Source organism: Physella acuta, unplaced genomic scaffold (assembly GCF_028476545.2).
Source record: "Physella acuta isolate Inbredline_101_S28 unplaced genomic scaffold, ASM2847654v3 ptg000225l, whole genome shotgun sequence".
NCBI lineage: Eukaryota > Metazoa > Mollusca > Gastropoda > Physidae > Physella > Physella acuta.
Genome location: NW_026731744.1, coordinates 549,828 through 573,720, shown reverse-complemented (window position 1 = coordinate 573,720; position 23,893 = coordinate 549,828). Strand labels below are relative to the sequence as shown.

Sequence of the window (23,893 nt, the reverse complement as noted above, 5' to 3'; positions counted from 1 at the left end):
AGCAAGACCATCCTCCTCCAACATGTCAGTCCTGTTTGCTGACCCCCCCCCCCCTCCCCATCCAACATGTCAGTCCTGTTTGCTGACCCCCCCCCCCTCCCCATCCAACATGTCAGTCCTGTTTGCTGACCCCCCCCCCTCCCCATCCAACATGTCAGTCCTGTTTGCTGACCCCCCCCCCCTCCCCATCCAACATGTCAGTCCTGTTTGCTGACCCCCCCCCCCTCCCCATCCAACATGTCAGTCCTGTTTGCTGACCCCCCCCTCCCCCTCCCTCTCCTCCCACATTTTGGCTTGAATCAGCAGAGGGTCATATTGATATTAAGAGTAGGGAGTGGGTCATAGCACGCAGGTAGCTACACAGGTGAGTGTGTACGGTCTAGCACACCTCATTAAGAGTAGGGAGTGGGCCATAGCACGCAGGTAGCTACACAGGTGAGTGTGTACGGTCTAGCACATCTGATTAATGTTGGCGAGATTCACAAAGTGGCCGTAGGCGACGTTATTAATCCCCAAAACAATGAGGTTAGTGTCGTGTTGATATTGCCAAGTTCCGTGTCCTCTATATATTGTCAAGTTCAGTATAATTTTATATTGTCAAGTTTAGTGTCCTGTATATGTTGTCAAGTTCAGTGTCGTTTTTATATTGCCAAGTTCAGTGTCGAGTTTATATTGCCAAGTTCAATGCCCAGTTTATATCGTGAAGCTCTTGTTTGTTTGTCCGTGTATGTGTCGCACATTGAAATTATTAATGACGTTCTCTGACAAGTTGTAATGAAGGTCATGTTGGTGTAATGAAGGTCATGTTGGTGTAATGAAGGTCATGTTGGTGTAATGAAGGGTGGGGGGGGGGGGGTTGGGTAGAGATTTCAAACGGTAATATTGGCCTTTATTTAAAAGGTTGCCAGTATACACAGTAAACTAAAACACAAACTACAGACAAAAATTATTGAACTACAACACATGCAGACGACACTTTGTGAACAGCATTAGCAGACGACAATTTGTAAACTGCAACACTTGCAGACGATAATCCGTCCTTGTCATTTTTACCTTCGGGGCGTGTGGCAATCTCCACATCTTTGTAACGTCACGTGTGACGTCATCCGTCCACACAGCGATCTGCCGTGCTGCTGCCGGATAGCTGTGTAGTACGTCATCAAGTTGACTGTTAACCTCTTTAAGGTCGTGTCAAACGTTCAGTTTAAAGACAGGGTACACAGGTAGGGCGGTGTTTCATGTGTGTCATTCTGTGTGTGATCTGTTTTTGACCTGTGTCATTCTGTTTGTGATCTGTTTTTGACCTGTGTCATTCTGTTTGTGATCTGTTTTTGACCTGTGTCATTATGTTTGTGATCTGTTTTTGACCTGTGTCATTCTGTTTTTGACCTGTGTCATTCTGTGTGTGTTGAGCTAGGTCTGGTGTCAGCAGTAGGCCTTTTTATAGCTGGCCTAATGTTCCAGCTAGGCCTAATGTTCCAGCTATGTCTAATAATCCAGCTAGGCCTAATGTTTCAGCTAGGCCTAATGTTCTAGCTAGGCCTAATGTTTCAGCTAGGCCTAATGTTCTAGCTAGGCCTAATTTTCTAGCTAGGCCTAATGTTCCAGCTAGGCCTAATGTTTCAGCAAGGCCTAATGTTCTAGCTAGGCCTAATGTTTCAGCAAGGCCTAATGTTCTAGCTAGGCCTAATGTTCTAGCTAGGCCTAATGTTTCAGCTAGGCCTAATGTTCTAGCTAGGCCTAATGTTTCAGCTAGGCCTAATGTTCTAGCAAGGCGTAATGTTCTAGCTAGGCCTAATGTTCTAGCTAGGCCTAATGTTCTAGCTAGGCCTAATGTTTCAGCTAGGCCTAATGTTTCATCTAGATCTAGGTCTATTATCAGCTAGACCGCGCGTTTGCTGGTAAAGAAAGCGTTGTCTGCTGTTCGTATATGAGATGAAACGTTCAAATTAAAATGTTTACAAACAGTAGCGTACGCAGGGGGGGAGCAGGGGGAGCAGCCGCTCCCCCTCTGGCCATTTTCAGCAAAGTGGCGCCTTTTTGGAAACTTTTTAAACTCAAAGTTTTAAACAATGATATTTGTTAAAAAAATATTTTTGTTCGGCACATCTTTGTAAATCACAAGATTTCTTTTCATGCAGCAATTAAGCATTATTGTACTAGTCTAGTACTGTCTACGTTTACAACACGTATTAACAGCTGCATCAGTTTGCCGTTCTAAAAATAACCATTACGATGCAATGCAATGCAATGTTTAAAAAACATCTACGGGTGGTACCACTTGACAAGAGGAGTGTTAAGTTTAAATCCACGGTATAATGTATAATGTATTTGTTTAAAAATAATTGAATAAGAAAATGTTATACTTAAAACTTCACACATAATTACTTTATATATACAGTTTGAATCGTGTGATTGATTTTTTTTAAAATTACAATACAGAAACAAATACAACTACTGTGACACCTCTATTTAAATTTACGTATGGGCAAACTGCGTAGCGGTGGGGAAATTTTGACAAGGTTAAACAACGTCATCATGATGAAGTAGTAGTATTCTTACAGTTTGGGCGATACTGATTAAGATTACAAATTATATAAAACAGTATTAACTTTATATTAATTATTATTTTAGTTTACTAGATCTAGATCTATATTTAAATTTGAATAAGGCTATATTTTGTATTTAAAAAACAACTCAACTTAAACTAACCCTGATAGCACAGTTAATTATCCGCTCAGCTGATGTATCGTTTGAACTTGTTTCCAATAGTTAGTAATTATAAAAAAAAAATCGCACCATTTAAATTATTTGGTGTATCATACTAACTATATTGCGACTAAGACAACAGTTGAGCTTAGAATTCGTTAGTTAAGAGGTTATTAAATGGAAAGGAAACCAGAAAAGAAAAAATATTCGGGGTGGGAGGGGAAGAGATTGAAAGAAATTTCAGAGCGCCAACAATCGTCATCCAAATGTGTCAAACTGGATACATATTTTTCAAGCTGTACGCCTTTAACTGCTACAACAATACAACCAGAGGTTGATGTGTCTCAAGATACCCAAGTACAAAATGTACAAGCAACAACATCATCTAATATGCAGAATAAGTCGTCGAGACTCAAGACAATAAGGTAATGTCTATAGACATTTTAGAAGACACCCATTTAGAAGAGGATATTGACAGTACAATGCCAGTCAAACTTAAAGCTATAATCGATATAAGTCTGAAATATCCTACAGATCCTTTTTTGTTTTGTGAAACACCCATAACACCGGATCTAGTACATGCATTACTTGAGTTTGGTCCTTGTCAACCAGGCCTCAAAGATACTTATAAAGATTTTCCAAAAAATGTAACTGGTCGGCACTTTAGTGCCAGTTGGTACAAGAAAAAACCCATACAAAATGTGGTCGTGAAATAATACGACACTGGCTAGTATATTCGCCCAAGGCAAATTATATGATTTGTTTTGCTTGTTGGCTCTTTAAACACAAGTCAGCTCTTTAAACACAAGTCAGCTCTTTAAACACAAGTCAGCTCTTTAAACACAAGTCAGCTCTTTAAACACAAGTCAGACACTTGGGGCGATCCAAAATTGGGTTGTATGAACTTTGCAAAAGGTCCCGACAAAATTAACAAACATGAAAACTCTGAAAGTCACAAGATTGCAGAGAGAGAACTTTTAATTACAAAATTCCGACTTTACAAAGACAGAACCATAATATGTGACATTTTAACATCAGAAAAGAAGGAAATAGAAAAAAAACCAGAGTAATACTGGAAAGTATTATAGATGCAGTTCTCTATTTGGGAAAACAGGGATTGGCGTTTAGGGGCCATCGTGAATCCCAAGGTTTAGGAGAAGCTACATTAAATGAAGGCAACTTTTTGGAACTTATTAAACTCATTTCTAAGAAAGATGATTTGCTAAAACAACATTTACTTTTCGGTGACAGAAATGCAACATACTTAAGTCCGGGTATGCAAAACGACTTAATTAAGTCTATATCAGCCCAAATTTTAAAGAAGATAGTAGGTGAAATTAAGATAGCTAGGTATTTCGCTGTGATTGCAGATTCAACTATCGACATTAGTAGAATGGATCAATTTTCTTTGTCGATCAGATATGTTACTGAACATGGAGACGCCATCGAAAGATTTATCCAATTTTGTGAGCTTCCTGAAGCTAGTGCAGAGGTTTTTTTTTTTAAAATGCTTCTTACAGCAGTCACAGACTTAGGGCTGTCAATGACCATGTGCTATGGTCAGTCCTACGATGGAGCAAACACCATGTCTGGTGAAATATCGGGCGTACAAAAATGAGTTAGAGAAATAGCTCCACATGCATTCTTCACACACTGATGTGCTCACAATTTAAATTTAATTCTGATAGATGCTGTTTCATCTAATATTCAAACACAGCTGTTTTTTTGGAGTTCTGGAAAGCATATATACATTTTTTACCGGAAGTCTACCTCGTCTTTCTATATTGCAAGAGGAGCAACGCAACAACATAGAAGCATTTTCATTAACACTGAAACGACTTAGTGATAAAAGATGGGCTTCTAGAAAGACAGCAGTAGATTCTATATTGCAGAATTTACCAGCACTAGTTCTTGCATTGCGAAGAATAGTTGACGGTGAAGTTAAAAACTCTACTTCTAAACAGATTGCCGAAGGAAAGGGAATTCTTGTTACAATAGAGACCTTTAAGTTTTTAGTTGTTTTAATGTTTTGGAAAAGAATTGTGCATAAGGCTTTTAACGTATCCATTTATTTACAGAAGAGTAGCATTGATATGTTAACAGCCTTTCGATTAATTCAGATTTTTGAAAATGAGATGAGTAGCTGGAGAAATGAATTTGAATCAGAATTTGAGCAGATTGAGAACGAAGCCACTGAGCTCGCTGAGAAATGTGATATTCGTACGGAGTATAAGCAGCACAGGTTATACAAACGAAAAAGATTCCATGACGAAGGAACAGAGGATACTCAGATATCTGACTCTAGGAAAAAATTCATTGTTCAAACTTATTTAGTGTCACTTGACTCTGTCATTACTAGTACAAACACAAGGTTTCAAAATTTTAAAGATGTGTCTTCCAAGTTTTGTTGCTTAGACCCAAAACATTTAGCATTAGATGACAGTTTAATACAGTTGGAGCAATTAGCAGTGACGTACTCGGATGTTGTTGAAAGTGGAACTGAAGTAGTGCAGGAATTCGTATCATTTAGAACATTTTACCAAGAAGTTTTTAGTGCAAGCAGTGTAAACAAGGGAGTTTCAACTGAAAAAGAACCTCTAGAAATAGCGGTGACAGTAAACAGCATTCTGAAATTCATGATAGCTAATGACTTGTGTTCTGTGTATCCAAACCTGTCCACTTTGTATCGTATATTTCTGACTTTACCAATAAGCAGTGCCGGAGCAGAAAGATCCTTCAGCCGTCTTAAACTCCTGAAAACATACATCCGTTCTACTATGAACAAAGACAGGTTGTCCAGCTTAGCCCTGATTACGATTGAACGACAATTAGCTTCTGATGTTGATTTAAAAGACGTAATTGATCGTTTTGCTAAAATGAAACCTCGACGAAAAAGGATGTTGTAGTTCTAACAGAAGTTCTAGAGTACAGGATAAAACAAAATTGCTATCAAACGTGTTACATAGGCCTTACTAAATACTGTTTCTTTTTTAATTTAAAATGAATACCGTTTTGTAAAACTGATTAAGCAATAAAAAATATATTCATTTACGCGTCTTATGCATTCCAATTTTTAGAAGACATAATGCAATTATAAAGTAAATTGTACGAGGATGACAAAAACAGACTACGCCCTATTTATATATATATATATATATATATATATATATATATATATATATATATATATATATATATATATATATATATATATATATATATATATATGTATATATATATATATATATATATATATATATATATATATATATATATATATATATATATATATATATATATATAGAACATTACACATTCGGCGCCTTTTTTTGCTATTTTTCGCTCCCCCTACACTGAAAACCTGGATACGCCTCTGTTTACAAATTATTGTTTTATACAAAACAAAGATCTAATACTTGTCCCACACCCACTTCGTCTACTTGTCACATCAACATAGGCGTCGCGAGGAGGGGGGAGGTGCGGACAGCACCGGGTGACACCATTTGGGGGGGGGGGGGGGGCAACATCACCTAAACATGAAAACTGTTGAGAAAACAATGTTACATCCAACTGTATTAATAAAAGACTATAGATAATTAGTATTAACTGGCGGTGGGTGACAACAACTGCAAAATGCAGGGAGGTGTCACCAATACCCACACACACACATATATATATATATATATATATATATATATATATATATATATATATATATATATATATATATATATATATATATATATATATGTATATAAGCTATACTTTTTCTTTTGGTGGTGGGGGTTACACCATGAGGTGCCGCAGTGGGTGACACTCGACCTAGCGACGCCACTGTCCACCAATATATCCTCTACTTGTCCCATCAATACATCCTCTACTTGTCCCACCCCTACATCCTCTACTTGTCCCACCCCTACATCCTCTACTTGCCCCACCCCTACATCCTTTACTTGTCCCATCAATACTTCCTCTACTTGCCCCACCCCTACATCCTCTACTTGCCCCACCCCTACATCCTCTACTTGTCCCACCCCTACATCCTCTACTTGCCCCACCCCTACATCCTCTACTTGCCCCACCCCTACATCCTCTACTTGCCCCACCCCTACATCCTCTACTTGCCCCACCACTACATCCTCTACTTGCCCCACCCCTACATCCTCTACTTGCCCCACCCCTACATCCTCTACTTGCCCCACCCCTGGCTACAGGACATTACCCCCCTGTATATCTCCCTCCCCCCCGAACATATCCCCCCCGTATTTACCCCCCGGAGCAATTACCCCCCTGTCAATTACCCCCCGGGGAATTACCCCCCCCCCCCCCCTCTCAAGTTAAAATCCTAACTCTAACTAGAATTTTTTACCTATATACTACTTTAATCCAAACCTTAAGAAAAAGACCAAAACTTAAGCATCCACCTTAGCGTAAAACTTCACACAAAACCAAAACCAAAGCTAGACACAACCCTAACCCTAACACTAGCTCTAACCCTAACCCTTGCCCTAACCCTAGCCCTAACCCTAACCCTGGCCCTAACCCTAACCCTAACCCTAGCCCTAAAACCTAACCCTAACCCTAGCCCTAGCCCTAACCCTAACCCTAACCCTTGCCCTAGCCCTAAACCTAACCCTAACCCTAACCTTAGCCCTAACCCTAGCCCTAAAACCTAACCCTAACCCTAACCCTAGCCCTAGTCCTAACCCTAGCCCTAGCCCTAACCCTAACCCTAACCCTAGCCCTAACCCTAGCCCTAGCCCTAGCCCTAACCCTGTCCGGGGGGGGGGGGTAATGTCCTACTGGGCGGGGGGTAATTGACAGGGGGGGTAATTACTCTGGGGGGGGGGGGGGGTAATGTCGGGGGGGGAAATATCCGGGGGGTAATTGACAGGGGGGAAATGCCCTGTTCCCCCCACCCCTACATCCTCTACTTGCCCCACCCCTACATCCTCTACTTGCCCCACCCTTACTTCCTCTACTTGCCCCACCCCTACATCCTCTACTTGCCCACCCGTACATCCTCTACTTGCCCCACCCCTACATCCTCTACTTGCCCCACCCCTACATCCTCTACTTGCCCCACCCCTACATCCTCTACTTGCCCCACCCCTACATCCTCTACTAGCCCCACCCCTACATCCTCTACTTGCCCCACCCCTACATCCTCTACTTGCCCCACCCCTACATCCTCTACTTGCCCCACCCCTACATCCTCTACTTGCCCCACCCCTACATCCTCTACTTGCCCACCCCTACATCCTCTACTTGCCCCACCCCTACATCCTCTACTTGCCCCACCCCTACATCCTCTACTTGCCCCACCCCTACATCCTCTACTTGCCCCACCACTACATCCTCTACTTGCCCCACCCCTACATCCTCTACTTGCCCCACCCCTACATCCTCTACTTGCCCCACCCCTACATCCTCTACTTGCCCCACCCCTACATCCTAAATATTTCCCAGCATGCTCGAGCTGATGACGTGGACGGAAATCATCGAAGACCTCAAGGTTGAAGGGAATTTCAAGATGGCCGCCATTTTCGACCTGACCGGCACGAAAATCGCCGAGACTTCCGGTGCCGCCCTAACGGAAGAGGACGCGGTGGGCGTGATGAAAGCCCTGGACGCCGCCGCCTCCATGCTGTACGGGCTGTTCCTGTTGGGGTCAAAGTTCAGCTGCATCAACGTTGACCCATCCACCGTCATTGGCCAGGCCAATGGTCACGTGTTTGTGGCCAACCGGAACCAGAACCTTCTCGTCTGCGCAGTCTCAGACGCGCCGAGCAGGACTTCCTGTTTGGGGACGGTCAGGAATTTTATCAGCCGGCTGGGGACCCAAGGTGCCCCTGAGGCCTTGGTGCCCAGCCTGATGTAAACCTGGCAAGGGCAGAGAGGACTTGCCACGGTGCACTGTGCTGCTATACCAGGGTGCACTCTGGTGCACAGTGCATTGGGTTAACGCACACTTTGATAAAATAGGTCTCATCAGGACTAGTGGTCAAAATACAGAGACATCACTATTCCATTTTAAGGGACATAACTATACCAGCTTCATTCCAAGGGACATCACTGCAGTAGTTTAGTTCCAAGGGACATAACTATACTAGTTTAGTTTTAATTTAGTTTCAATTGAACGCTCTACCTATGTAGCTGTTTTAATTACGTTAAGTTGTGATCTACTTTTGTCTGCACTATTAGCATGCTGTGTTTTATTTTGAGTAAAGAAAAAAATACAAGATATCAAAAAAAAAAACTATTAGCATGCTGTCCCCACCCACCCTTCCACCCACCATATCACGACTTAAACTGTCCTTAGCTGTAGATATGTAAGTTAGAGTATGCCCAAATCTTAACCTGTGTGTCCTTATGTGTAAGCCTAAGTCTGAAGTATATGTCCCTATGTGTTGTCGCTGTGTGTATATGAGTGTGTACGGCCAAGTGGTCGATTGTTAGCCTCTAATAGATGTAATCAGCACACAGGATGAGAGTAAAAACATTTGACTAAAGCACTTGACTAAAGAAACATTTGACTTAAGCACTTGACTAAAGAAACATTTGACTTAAGCACTTGACTAAAGAAACATTTGACTTAAGCACTTGACTAAAGAAACATTTGACTAAAGCACTTGACTAAAAACATTTGACTCAAGAACTTGACTAAAAACGTTTGACTAAAGCACTTGACTAAAAACACTTGACTAAAAACATTTGACTCAAGCACTTGACTAAAAACATTTGACTAAAGCACTTGACTAAAAACATTTGACTAAAGCACTTGATTAAAAACATTTGACTAAAGCACTTGTCTAAAAACATTTGACTAAAGCACTCGACTAAAAACATTTGACTAAAGAAACGGTTGACTAAAGCACTTGACTAAAGAAACATTTGACTAAAACATTTGACTTGACTAAGCAAACAATAAATATAACTGTCCTAACAATTCACATTATATAAACTTTTTCAAAATTCTGTGGAAAAATATTTAAGTTCAATAAAAAATTAAAAAGTTACTTCTGGTTTGTTCCACTTATTCATAGGTGCTGTGTCTAATTATTCTTATGTTTATAAGTTAATTAAATATTGCATAAACATTCAGTCTCTTACATGGGCTCAGTCTCTGGTTAACCAACCGCCAACACTTTCCGGTTAGACAACCATTTAACCACCAACACTTTCCGGTTAGACAACCATTTAACCACCAACACTTTCCGGTTAGACAACCATTTAACCACCAACACTTTCCGGTTAGACAACCATTTAACCACCAACACTTTCCGGTTAGACAACCATTTAACCACCAACACTTTCCGGTTAGACAACCATTTAACCACCAACACTTTCCGGTTAGACAACCATTTAACCACCAACACTTTCCGGTTAGACAACCATTTAACCACCAACACTTTCCGGTTAGACAACCATTTAACCACCAACACTTTCCGATTAGACAACCATTTAACCACCAATACTTTCCGGTTAGACAACCATTTAACCACCAATACTTTCCGGTTAGACAACCATTTAACCACCAATACTTTCCGGTTAGACAACCATTTAACCACCAATACTTTCCGGTTAGACAACCATTTAACCACCAACACTTTCCGGTTAGACAACCATTTAACCACCAATACTTTCCGGTTAGACAACCATTTAACCACCAATACTTTCCGGTTAGACAACCATTTAACCAGCTACGCTACCCGGTTAGCCAACCATTTAACCAGCTACGCTACCCGGTTAGACAACCGGTTAGACAACCATTTAACCAGCTACGCTACCCGGTTAGCCAACCATTTAACCAGCTACGCTACCCGGTTAGACAACCGGTTAGACAACCATTTAACCAGCTACGCTACCCGGTTAGCCAACCATTTAACCAGCTACGCTACCCGGTTAGACAACCGGTTAGACAACCATTTAACCAGCTACGCTACCCGGTTAGCCAACCATTTAACCAGCTACGCTACCCGGTTAGACAACCGGTTAGATAACCATTTAACCAGCTACGCTACCCAGTGCACAAAGAGCTCACGTAGCTCGCCATAGCGAATAAATACTGGCTCTAATTTATTAAAATGACGTCATATGTTCCCGGTGACACAGAACATGTTCCCGGTGAGACGGAACATGTTCCCGGTGACACAGAACATGTTCCCGGTGACACAGAATATGTTCCCGGTGACACAGAACATGTTCCCGGTGAGACGGAACATGTTCCCGGTGACACAGAACATGTTCCCGGTGACACAGAACATGTTCCCGGTGACACAGAACATGTTCCCGGTGACACGGAACATGTTCCCGGTGACACAGAACATGTTCCCGGTGACACAGAACATGTTCCCGGTGACACGGAACATGTTCCCGGTGACACGGAACATGTTCCCGGTGACACAGAACATGTTCCCGGTGACACGGAACATGTTCCCGGTGACACGGAACATGTTCCCGGTGACACGGAACATGTTCCCGGTGACACAGAACATGTTCCCGGTGACACGGAACATGTTCCCGGTGACACGGAACATGTTCCCGGTGACACAGAACATGTTCCCGGCGACACAGAACATGTTCCCGGTGACACGGAACATGTTCCCGGTGACACGGAACATGTTCCCGGCGACACGGAACATGTTCCCGGTGACACGGAACATGTTCCCGGTGACACGGAACATGTTCCCGGTGACACGGAACATGTTCCCGGTGACACGGAACATGTTCCCGGTGACACGGAACATGTTCCCGGTGACACAGAACATGTTCCCGGTGACACGGAACATGTTCCCGGTGACACGGAACATGTTCCCGGTGACACGGAACATGTTCCCGGTGACACAGAACATGTTCCCGGTGACACAGAACATGTTCCCCCTGAGATCTGCCAGCGACACACAAACATCTGTTTCTACAACTTGAATATGATGTAAGGGAGACAACAATAACTAAGATCGCCTAAATAATTCTTGGGTTACTTCCCTTGTATTATCTTATTTTTATTTTATTTATTTTTTCTGTTGTTCTGTGTGGGGCATTTGTCCTGACGACAATAAGAGCACACTGTGGGACATTTGTCCTGACGACAATAAGAGCACACTGTGGGACATTTGTCCTGACGACAATAAGAGCACACTGTGGGACATTTGTCCTGACGACAATAAGAGCACACTGTGGGACATTTGTCCTGACGACAATAAGAGCACACTGTGGGACATTTGTCCTGACGACAATAAGAGCACACTGTGGGACATTTGTCCTGACGACAATAAGAGCACACTGTGGGACATTTGTCCTGACGACAAGAAGAGCACACAAGAATTTCCTCACGACCTTGAACTTGTCAAAACCACCTGTAACATTGCTGTCACAAGCCGAGATGACACTGCACTGTTCTGACAGGTGGAGCAAGAAGTTGTAAACAGGTGTTAGAGACAGGTGTTAGAGACAGGTACAGGTGTAAGGTAGACGTGTAAGATACAGGTATAAGGTACAGGTGTAAGGTAGAGGTGTAAGGTACAGGTGTAAGGTAGAGGTGTAAGGTACAGGTGTAAGGTTGTAAGGTACAGGTGTAAGGTAGAGGTGTAAGGTAGACCTGTAAGGTACAGGTGTAAGGTAGAGGTGTAAGGTACAGGTGTAAGGTAGACCTGTAAGGTACAGGTGTAAGGTAGAGGTGTAAGGTAGACCTGTAAGGTACAGGTGTAAGGTAGAGGTGTAAGGTAGACCTGTAAGGTACAGGTGTAAGGTACAGGTGTAAGGTAGAGGTGTAAGGTAGACCTGTAAGGTACAGGTGTAAGGTACAGGTGTAAGGTACAGGTGTAAGGTACAGGTGTAAGGTACAGGTGTAAGGTAGACCTGTAAGGTACAGGTGTAAGGTAGACCTGTAAGGTAGAGGTGTAAGGTAAAGGTGTAAGGTAGAGGTGTAAGGTAGACCTGTAAGGTAGAGGTGTAAGGTAGACCTGTAAGGTAGAGGTGTAAGGTAGAGGTGTAAGGGTGTAAGGTAGAGGTGTAAGGTAGACCTGTAAGGTAGAGGTGTAAGGTAGAGGTGTAAGGTAAAGGTGTAAGGTAGAGGTGTAAGGTAGACCTGTAAGGTACAGGTGTAAGGTAGAGGTGTAAGGTACAGGTGTAAGGTAGAGGTGTAAGGTAGACCTGTAAGGTACAGGTGTAAGGTAGAGGTGTAAGGTACAGGTGTAAGGTAGAGGTGTAAGGTACAGGTGTAAGGTTGTAGGGTACAGGTGTAAGGTAGAGGTGTAAGGTAAAGGTGTAAGGTAGAGGTGTAAGGTAGACCTGTAAGGTAGAGGTGTAAGGTAGACCTGTAAGGTAGAGGTGTAAGGTAGACCTGTAAGGTAGAGGTGTAAGGTAGAGGTGTAAGGTAGAGGTGTAAGGTACAGGTGTAAGGTACAGGTGTAAGGTAGAGGTGTAAGGTAGACCTGTAAGGTAGAGGTGTAAGGTACAGGTGTAAGGTAGAGGTGTAAGGTAGACCTGTAAGGTACAGGTGTAAGGTACAGGTGTAAGGTTGTAGGGTACAGGTGTAAGGTAGAGGTGTAAGGTAGACTTGTAAGGTAGAGGTGTAAGGTAGAGGTGTAAGGTAAAGGTGTAAGGTAGAGGTGTAAGGTAGACCTGTAAGGTAGAGGTGTAAGGTAGACCTGTAAGGTAGAGGTGTAAGGTAGACCTGTAAGGTAGAGGTGTAAGGGTTTACAGAAGCTTTACGTGACGTGGCTATTTTAGAACGAAGAAATATGTCTCGAGCTGGAAATAAGGCTCATGTTTTAATGAATTGTCCCGGATGTACTAAGATAATTTGTCAAAAAACATTTTTTCCGGAACAGTTGGAATTACAAGAGACAGGGCATTGATATGACAGTTGTTAGTTTGTTGGGGCCAGTCATTGTTTGAATGAGTGCTGTCTTAGATGTGTGCTGTCTTAGATGTGTGATGTCTTAGATGTGTGCTGTCTTAGGTGTGTGCTGTCATGTGTGCTGTCTTAGATGTGTGCTGTCTTAGCTGTGTGCTTTCTTAGCTGTGTGCTGTCTTACATGTGTGCTGTCTTAGCTGTGTGCTGTCTTAGATGTGTGCTGTCTTAGATGTGTGCTGTCTTAGATGTGTGATGTCTTAGATGTGTGCTGTCTTAGATGTGTGCTGTCTTAGATGTGTGCTGTCTTAGATTGTGCTGTCTTAGATGTGTGCTGTCTTAGATGTGTGCTGTCTTAGCTGTGTGCTGTCTTAGATTGTGCTGTCTTAGATGTGTGCTGTCTTAGATGCGTGCTGTCTTAGATGTGTGCTGTCTTAGCTGTGTGCTGTCTTAGATGTGTGCTGTCTTAGATTGTGCTGTCTTAGATGTGTGCTGTCTTAGATGTGTGCTGTCTTAGATTGTGCTGTATTAGATGTGTGCTGTCTTAGATGTGTGCTGTCTTAGATGTGTACTGTCTTAGTTGTGTGCTGTCTTAGCTGTGTGCTGTCTTAGCTGTAAGCTGTCTTAGATGTGTGCTGTCTTAGATGTGTGCTGTCTTAGATGTGTGCTGTCTTAGATTTTGCTGTCTTAGATGTGTGCTGTCTTAGATGTGTGCTGTCTTAGATGTGTACTGTCTTAGTTGTGTGCTGTCTTAGCTGTGTGCTGTCTTAGCTGTAAGCTGTCTTAGATGTATGCTGTCTTAGATGTGTGCTGTCTTAGATTGTGCTGTCTTAGATGTGTGCTGTCTTAGCTGTGTGCTGTCTTAGATTGTGCTGTCTTAGCTGTGTGCTGTCTTAGCTGTAAGCTGTCTTAGATGTGTGCTGTCTTAGATGTGGTTGTTTTATTAGTCAGCTTCCCCCTGTTAAACCTGATACAAATAACAGTTTGTATCAGCTAGATGTGCTGTCATAAGCTAGAAATGCTGTCATAAGCTAGATGTGCTGTCATAAGCTAGATGAGCTGTCATAAGCTAGATGTGCTGTCATAAGCTAGATGTGCTGTCATAAGCTAGATGTGCTGTCATAAGCTAGATGTGCTGTCATAAGCTAGATGTGCTGTCATAAGAATTAAGATCTGTTATGTTTGACGGCTACCCCTAGCTTAAAAGCCGCAACAAGAGAAATAACTCTTCCGCTTTATTCACCGCTGTTACCGCCCTTTGATCAGGCAATTATCTGCTCAATTAGCTCCCTTCCATAATTGGCCAAACATGACGACTTGTAGCAATAGTACAATGTGAGAGAAATGTTGACTGAATGTTGACAGCGGTCAGCTGTCAAGTTTTAATATTGGCCATGGTTTTATGGTGATGTTTTTGTTTGTTCTTGTGATGTTTGTTGTTGTGGTGTTTGTTGTATTACTTTAGCTTGTGAGAGAATCAGGATTCCACCTAACTTTCCTTGTACTGAATCATCTATGCTATGACCCATTAAAGTATTGACCAATCTATGCTATGACCCATTAAAGTATTGACCAATCTATGCTATGACCCATTAAAGTATTGACCAATCTATGCTATGACCCATTAAAGTATTGACCAATCTATGCTACGACCCATTAAAGTATTGACCAATCTATGCTATGACCCATTAAAGTATTGACCAATCTATGCTATGACCCATTAAAGTATTGACCAATCTATGCTATGACCCATTAAAGTATTGACCAATCTATGCTATGACCCATTAAAGTATTGACCAATCTATGCTATGACCCATTAAAGTATTGACCAATCTATGCTATGACCCATTAAAGTATTGACCAATCTATGCTATGACCCATTAAAGTATTGACCAATCTATGCTATGACCCATTAAAGTATTGACCAATCTATGCTATGACCCATTAAAGTATTGACCAATCTATGCTATGACCCATTAAAGTATTGACCAATCTATGCTATGACCCATTAAAGTATTGACCAATCTATGCTATGACCCATTAAAATATTGACCAATCTATGCTATGACCCATTAAAGTATTGACCAATCTATGCGGTTACCAGTTATATCACTGCTACATCCCATCTATATTATGACTCGTCCATGTAATGACCCAATGATGACTCGTCCATGTAATGACCCAAATGATGACTCGTCCATGTAATGACCCAAATGATGACTCGTCCATGTAATGACCCAAATGATGACCCGTCCATGTAATGACCCAAATGATGACCCGTCCATGTAATGACCCAAATGATGACCCGTCCATGTAATGACCCAAATGATGACCCGTCCATGTAATGACCCAAATGATGACCCGTCCATGTAATGACCCAAATGATGACCCGTCCATGTAATGACCCAAATGATGACTTGTCCATGTAATGACCCAAATGATGACTCGTCCATGTAATGACCCAAATGATGACTCGTCCATGTAATGACCCAAATGATGACTCGTCCATGTAATGACCCAAATGATGACTCGTCCATGTAATGACCCAAATGATGACTCGTCCATGTAATGACCCAAATGATGACTCGTCCATGTAATGACCCAAATGATGACCCGTCCATGGAATGACCCGTGTGTCTAACCAACCTCCCTGTGTCACGGGCTTCTCCTCTAACGGTCATCACGTGACGGTGTGAAACACGAGCCTAACACACGTGCTAATTATTGATTGTGACCCAGTTGGGTGTGTAGGAGGACGAGCAGCGTGCTGCTGTCAAGTGTGCACGGCCCTCGTTAATCCTCGCTGTGTCGCCCTGTGCACGTCGCGCTTCATGACAATAGAGGACAGGACAATAGAGGACTGGGCAACTGAGGACAGGACAATACAGACCAGGGTGATAGAGGACAGGACAACAGAGGACAGAACAAGAGGACAGGCAATGTGTTGTTTAGAAAACCGCAGTTGAGCAGATGTGTAGCCAGCCGTCAGATCAATGTTGTATGTGGTGGATGTGGTAAGACAACCTTGAGACACTTACGACAGCCAAACCACATGTGTGTCTGCTGTCTCATCACTTCCACATAACCGTGTGATGTCATTTCACATGACCTCGTGCAATATGTTTACATAGGTCATCATTTCCCCAGGATTCGTGTTGTTATAACCTGTGATACGACTCGTGTTTTCCCAACCCTCGAATCTTCTCGTCTCTCCCACCTTCATGGCGTGATGGGCTGAGGGCGGAGGGATTATTTGGATTATTTGGATTATTTGGATTATTTGGATTATTTGGATTATCGCAGTTTTATTCAGCTGTTGGGAAAGTTGATGTACAAGTTTAAAACATTTCCGTGCCACCTAGTGAGAATATCTAAAACTTCGTGCTACCGATTGTGAAGATCTAAAAACTCCGTGCCATCCAGTGTGAAGGTCTAGAAACTCCGTGCTAAAAAAACTCTGTGCCACCTAGTGTGACAACTGGACGGCGGATGTGACCATGAGCTGGGACACACCCCCAACATGGCGTCGGTTCTACCGTCTTGTAACACCAGTGACGTCATGGCCCAGCTGGCCAACGTGACGTCACCGACCGATGACGTCTACGACCACGAGGGGGCCATGGAGTTTATCGTGGCCACTCTGCTTGTCTACTGCCTCATCGGCATCGCTGGCCTGCTGGTGATGAAGATACGGAGGCGGGCGTCCATGGGCCAGAGGTAGGTCAATTAGGTAGGTCACTTAGGTCAGGTAGGTAGGTCACTTAGATAGGTCACTTGGATAGGTCAGATAGGTAGGTCAAGTAGATAGGTCAAGTAGGTAGGTCAAGTAGGTAGGTCACTTAGATAGGTCAGGTAAGTATGTCACTTAGGTAGTTCAGGTAGGTAGGTCAAGTAGGTAGGTCATTTAGATAGGTCACTTAGATAGGTCACTTAGATAGGTCACTTAGATATTAATTAGATAGGTCACTTAGATAGGTCAGGTAGGTAGGTCAAGTAGGTAGGTCATTTAGATAGGTCACTTAGATAGGTCACTTAGATATTAATTAGATAGGTCACTTAGATAAGTCAGGTAGGTAGGTCACTTAGGTAGGTAATTAACGATGGGAAGTCATAGGTCATTTACAGAACAGAATTAGGTCTTGTAGATAGGTCAAGTATGATATTGGGGTTTGGTGTAAGGTGAGGTAAGTTTTTGTACCTGAAAGACACGGAGTTTTTAAATTTCCTGTAGCATACTTTATATATTATCAGAAAAATAGCCTCAGCTAACAGACTTATGCCAGGTTCTCATTTTAGCTGAGTAATCTCTTTTATGCTTTGATTGATGCTGGTGACATGAAATGTAGCTGACTTGAATGTCTCCGCTTGGTTTTGAACCCAGGACCGTGACGATGCGCGAGGAACACATCCAGAGCTACATCAAGCAGGCGGACGATCTCAGGCTGGCTGGGTACAGAGATAAGCTGAAGATTGAGGCCAAGAGGTGGGTACCCACTCTCTCAAACTGTACCCACTCTTTCAAACTGTACCAACTATCTCAAACTGTACCCACTCTCTCAAACTGTACCCACTCTTTCAAACTGTACCAACTATCTCAAACTGTACCCACTCTCTCAAACTGTACCCACTATCTCAAACTGTACCCACTCTCTCAAACTGTACCCACTCTCTCCACTCTCTCAAACTGTACCCACTCTCTCAAACTGTACCCACTCTCTCAAACTGTACCCAATCTCTCAAACTGTACCCACTATCTCAAACTGTACCAACTATCTCATACTGTACCAACTATCTCAAACTGTACCCACTCTCTCAAACTGTACCTACAATCTCAAACTGTACCTACTCTTTCAAACTGTACCAACTATCTCAAACTGTACCCACTATCTCAAACTGTACCCACTCTCTCAAACTGTACCAACTATCTCAAAGTGTACCCACTCTCTCAAACTGTACCAAATATCTCAAAATGTACACACACTCTCAAACTGTACCAACTATCTCAAACTGTACCCACTATCTCAAACTGTACCAACTATCTCAAACTGTACCCACTCTTTCAAACTGTACCAACTATCTCAAACTGTACCCACTCTCTCAAACTGTACCTACTATCTCAAACTGTACCTACTCTTTCAAACTGTACCCACTATCTCAAACTGTACCCACTATCTCAAACTGTACCAACTATCTCAAACTGTACCTACTCTTTCAAACTGTACCAACTATCTCAAACTGTACCCACTCTCTCAAACTGTACCAAATATCTCAAACAGTACACACACTCTCAAACTGTACCCACTCTCTCAAACTGTACCAAATATCTCAAACAGTACACACACTCTTAAACTGTACCCACTATATCACAACTGTACCCACACTCTCAAACTGTACCAACTATCTCTAACTGTACCCACTATATCACAACTGTACCCACTCTCTCAAACTGTACCAAATATCTCAAACAGTACACACACTCTCAAACTGTACCCACTATATCACAACTGTACCCACACTCTCAAACTGTACCCACTATATCACAACTGTACCCACACTCTCAAACTGTACCAACTATCTCTAACTGTACCCACTATATCACAACTGTACCCACACTCTCAAACTGTACCCACACTCTCAAACTGTACCAACTGTCTCTAACTGTACCCACTATACCACAACTGTACCCACACCCTCAAACTGTACTTGATATACCATTTCTATCTCACCTTATATGTACCTGTTCTTGCTGATGTAAATATAAAACGTCACAACTCCATGACTACCTGGGTTACAACACAACGCCACGTTTTTCCTACACAATGACAAACAAAAGACAAACAGATCGATCTACACCAAACAATAGATTGGTCCCATCTATAATTTCATTGTTCCACAACCAAGATCTATCTTGATAAATTATTCAAACTCCTCCAATACATGACTTGAATCAGCATTTTCTTTCTGTTAACAGCATTTTGAGCATTCTTTCTGTACCAACAACAGGGGATGTGTCAAAATTGTGGTTGCTATATGTAGAGTGTCATGGCATTGAACTGTGGAGTCATGACATTGTACTGTGGAGTCATGACATTGTACTGGGAGTCATGACATTGTACTGTGGAGTCATGGCTTTGTACAGTGAGCCATGGCATTGTACTGGGAGTCATGACATTGTACTGTGGAGTCATGACATTGTACTGGGAGTCATGGCATTGTACTGGAAGTCATGGCATTGTACTGGGAGTCATGACATTGTACTGTGGAGTCATGGCATTGTACTGGGAGTCATGGCATTGTACTGGGAGTCATGACATTGTACTGGGAGTCATGGTCTTGTACTGGGAGTCATGGCATTGTACTGGGAGTCATGGCATTGTACTGGGAGTCATGGCATTGTACTGGGAGTCATGGTCTTGTACTGGGAGTCATGGCATTGTACTGGGGAGTCATGACATTGTACTGGGGGAGTCATGACATTGTACTGGGGATTTATGATATTGTACTGGGGAGTCATGTTATTGTACTGTGGAGTCATGGCATTTTACTGTTGAGTCATGGCTTTGTACTGGGGAGTCATGACATTTTACTGGGAGTCATGACATTGTACTGGGGAGTCATGGCATTGTACTGTGGAGTCATGACATATTACTGGGATACATGACATTGTACTGGGAAGTCATGGCATTGTACTAGGGAGTCATGACATTGTACTGGGGAGTCATGACATTGTACTGGGGAGTCATGGCATTGTACTGGGAGTCATGGTATTGTACTGGGAGTCATGGCATTGTACAGGGAGTCATGGCATTGTACTGGGAGTCATGGCATTGTACTGGGAGTCATGGTCTTGTACTGGGAGTCATGGCATTGTACTGGGGAGTCATGACATTGTACTGGGGATTTATGACATTGTACTGGGGAGTCATGACATTGTACTGGGGAGTCATGGCATTGTACTGGGAGTCATGACATTGTACTGGGAGTCATGACATTGTACTGGGAGTCATGGCATTGTACTGGGGAGTCATGACATTGTACTGGGGATTTATGACATTGTACTGGGGAGTCATGACATTGTACTGGGGAGTCATGGCATTGTACTGGGAGTCATGACATTGTACTGGGAGTCATGACATTGTACTGGGAGTTATGGCATTGTACTGTGGAGTCATGACATTGTACTGGGGAGTCATGGCATTGTACTGGGAGTCATGGAATTGTACTGGGAGTCATGGCCTTGTACTGGGAGTCATGGCATTGTACTGGGAGTTATGGCATTGTACTGTGGAGTCATGGCATTGTACTGGGAGTCATGACATTGTACTGTGGAGTCATGGCATTGTACTGGGGAGTCATGACATTGTACTGGGAGTCATGACATTGTACTGGGGAATCATGGCATTGTACTGGGAGTTATGGCATTGTACTGTGGAGTCATGACTTTGTACTGTGGAGTCATGACATTGTACTGTGGAGTCATGGCATTGTACTGGGAGTCATGGCATTGTACTGGGAGGCATGACATTGTACTGGGAGTCATGGAATTGTACTGGGAGTCATGGCATTGTACTGGGGAGTCATGGCATTGTACTGGGAGTCATGGCATTGTACTGGGAGTCATGACATTGTACTGGGAAGTCATGACATTGTACTGGGGAGTCATGGAATTGTACTGAGAGTCATGACATTGTACTGGGGAGTCATGACATTGTACTGGGGATTTATGACATTGAACTGGGGAGTCATGGCATTGTACTGGGGAGTCATGACATTGTACTGGGAGTCATGGCATTGTACTGGGAGTCATGGCCTTGTACTGTGGAGTCATGACATTGTACTGTGGAGTCATGACATTGTACTGGGAGTCATGACATTGTACTGGGAGTCATGACATTGTACTGGGAGTCATGACATTGTACTGGGAGTCATGACATTGTACCAGGGAGTCATGGCATTGTACCTGTTGCACGCACGCTTACACTCGGTCAGCTGATCTCTAATGTCACCTGACCTCGCTAACTTTAAATCATCCATTAGGGCATCCACCAGGTCCAGTTTTATGTCAGCTAATTCCCCGGCTCGATCAGTCAGTCATTCTTCTTTATGTTCCATCCATCTAATGTTTCCTGTATGCTCCCTGTATGTTATCTGTAGGTTCCCTGTGTTTCACCAATCTAATGTTCCCTGTGTCCCACGAATCTAATGTTCCCTTTTGTTCTCTGTGTTCCACCCATCTAATGTTCCCTGTATGTTCCCTGTGTTCCACTCATCTTATGTTCCCTGTGTTCCACCAATCTAATGTTCCCTGTGTTCCACCAATCTAATGTTCCCTCTGTTCCACCAATCTAATGTTCCCTGTGTTGCACCCATCTTATGTTCCCTGTGTTCCACCAATCTAATGTTCCCTGTATGTTCCCTGTGTTCCCAGGATGATGTACTACATAGAGAGCATCGAGCGGAGAAAAAGTGAGGCGGGGAGTGTCATGGAGGTCACAACTTTTCTAGAAGATTCCTCCACACAGACCAGCCCGCTAACCATCGCAGAGGAACCATCATTTACCATCGCAGAGGAACCATCATTTACCATCGCAGAGGAACCATCATTTACCATCGCAGAGGAACCATCATTTACCATCGCAGAGGAACCATCATTTACCATCGCAGAGGAACCATCATTTACCATCGCAGAAGAACCATCCTTTAATTTGCCGACTCAGCAATTTTTGACTTATGCAGGTTCGAACACATTGCCGCCAAACATTGGTCGGGATGTCAGAAGTTGTGGGTTCAAAACCCACTTGAGCTCAAGTGCACTACTGACGACTTACGAAGTTCCAGACATTAGCACGAACAATCTGACGAACAACGTGCCGGCTCACGTGACAAACGTGCCGGCTCACGTGACAAACGTGCCAACTCACGTGACAAACGTGCCGGCTAACGTGACAAACGTACCGGCTCACGTGACCAACAACGTGCCGGCTCACGTGACGCACGTGCCGGCTCACGTGACAAACGTACCGGCTCACGTGACAAACGTGCCGGCTCACGTGACAAACGTACCGGCTCACGTGACAAACGTGCCGGCTCACGTGACCAACAACGTGCCGGCTAACGTGACAAACAACGTGCCGGCTCACGTGACAAACGTGCCGGCTCACGTGACAAACAACGTGCCGGCTCACGTGACAAACGTGCCGGCTCACGTGACAAACGTGCCGGCTCACGTGACAAACGTACCGGCTCACGTGACCAACAACGTGCCGGCTCACGTGACGCACGTGCCGGCTCACGTGACAAACGTACCGGCTCACGTGACAAACGTGCCGGCTCACGTGACAAACGTACCGGCTCACGTGACAAACGTGCCGGCTCACGTGACAAACAATCTGACCACGGAGAGACCAGCCACACAAGAGGACATGTGTGTTCAGGAGGACATTGAGGACAATAACGACGAGCACATGTCCTTGATTTAACACCACACACACGCTTACATACACCACACCATATACCACACCACACACCACACCATACACACCACACACATCTGAACACAACAGAACATCACTTAAACTGTTTAACTTACACACTAGTGCCTTCAGTATTTCCTTCAAGACATCGTTTAAACAATACTCTTTCTTAATGAGTTTTAATTGGTTCTATGCATATATATATATATATATATATATATATATATATATATATATATATAGGTTTGTGTTTGTATCTTCTTCGATGTATAGCGACGACTAGCATATATTCTAAAAATCTACTATCTATGTACCCCGGTAAATAAAACGTTAATCTTGACCTTCGATAGAGAAGTCTAGAAACAATGATGTACCTGACTGATTGAGAGACTGAATGATCGAGTGATTGACTTTTGAGATGTGTGTGACCCTAGCTTTTGTCGACCATCGACCAATGGAATGACCCTAGCCTACTGTTGGATGTTACGACTGACCAAACACCTTGCTAAATAAATCAAACATTTTTCTTTGATCAGTGTTTGATTTTTTGCATAGTTCATTGTTCTATGTCTCTACAGGATTATCTGCCCTGAAGAGTTTCACACTCGATATGTCATCGGTGTTCAAAGAGAAACAGAGTTTCTTCCAGGCATCTCTTGAACTATGACCCGACCCACGTGTCTGTAACTGACTTGAACTTTGACCCTATCCACGTGTCTGTAACTGACTTGAACTTTGACCCTATCCACGTGTCTGTAACTGACTTGAACTTTGACCCTATCCACGTGTCTGTAACTGACTTGAACTTTGACCCGAACCACGTGTCTGTAACTGGCTTGAACTTTGACCCTAT

General features: G+C 43.2%; 2 protein-coding genes across 3 annotated transcripts; both read left to right on the top strand.

Annotated features, from left to right (window-relative positions):
* Positions 1-407: 407 nt before the first annotated feature.
* Positions 408-9,728, top strand: LOC131937889 (uncharacterized). 2 transcript variants are annotated; one of them, XM_059295588.1, is made up of 2 exons: positions 408-525; positions 8,179-9,728. In XM_059295588.1, exons 1-2 carry the CDS (start codon positions 521-523, stop codon positions 8,588-8,590), a joined length of 417 nt encoding a protein of 138 aa, XP_059151571.1. In that variant the 5' UTR covers positions 408-520; the 3' UTR covers positions 8,591-9,728. The 2 variants fall into 2 exon arrangements, with proteins under 2 accessions (XP_059151571.1, XP_059151572.1); XM_059295589.1 differs by lacking the exon at positions 408-525 and adding an exon at positions 1,146-1,223.
* Positions 9,729-16,364: 6,636 nt separating this feature from the next.
* On the top strand, positions 16,365-23,312 carry LOC131937945 (uncharacterized). Its single transcript, XM_059295733.1, has 3 exons — positions 16,365-17,284; positions 17,949-18,050; positions 21,996-23,312. The coding sequence occupies exons 1-3, from the start codon at positions 17,088-17,090 to the stop codon at positions 23,044-23,046; spliced, it is 1,350 nt and encodes a 449-aa protein (XP_059151716.1). The 5' UTR covers positions 16,365-17,087; the 3' UTR covers positions 23,047-23,312.
* Positions 23,313-23,893: the final 581 nt, after the last annotated feature.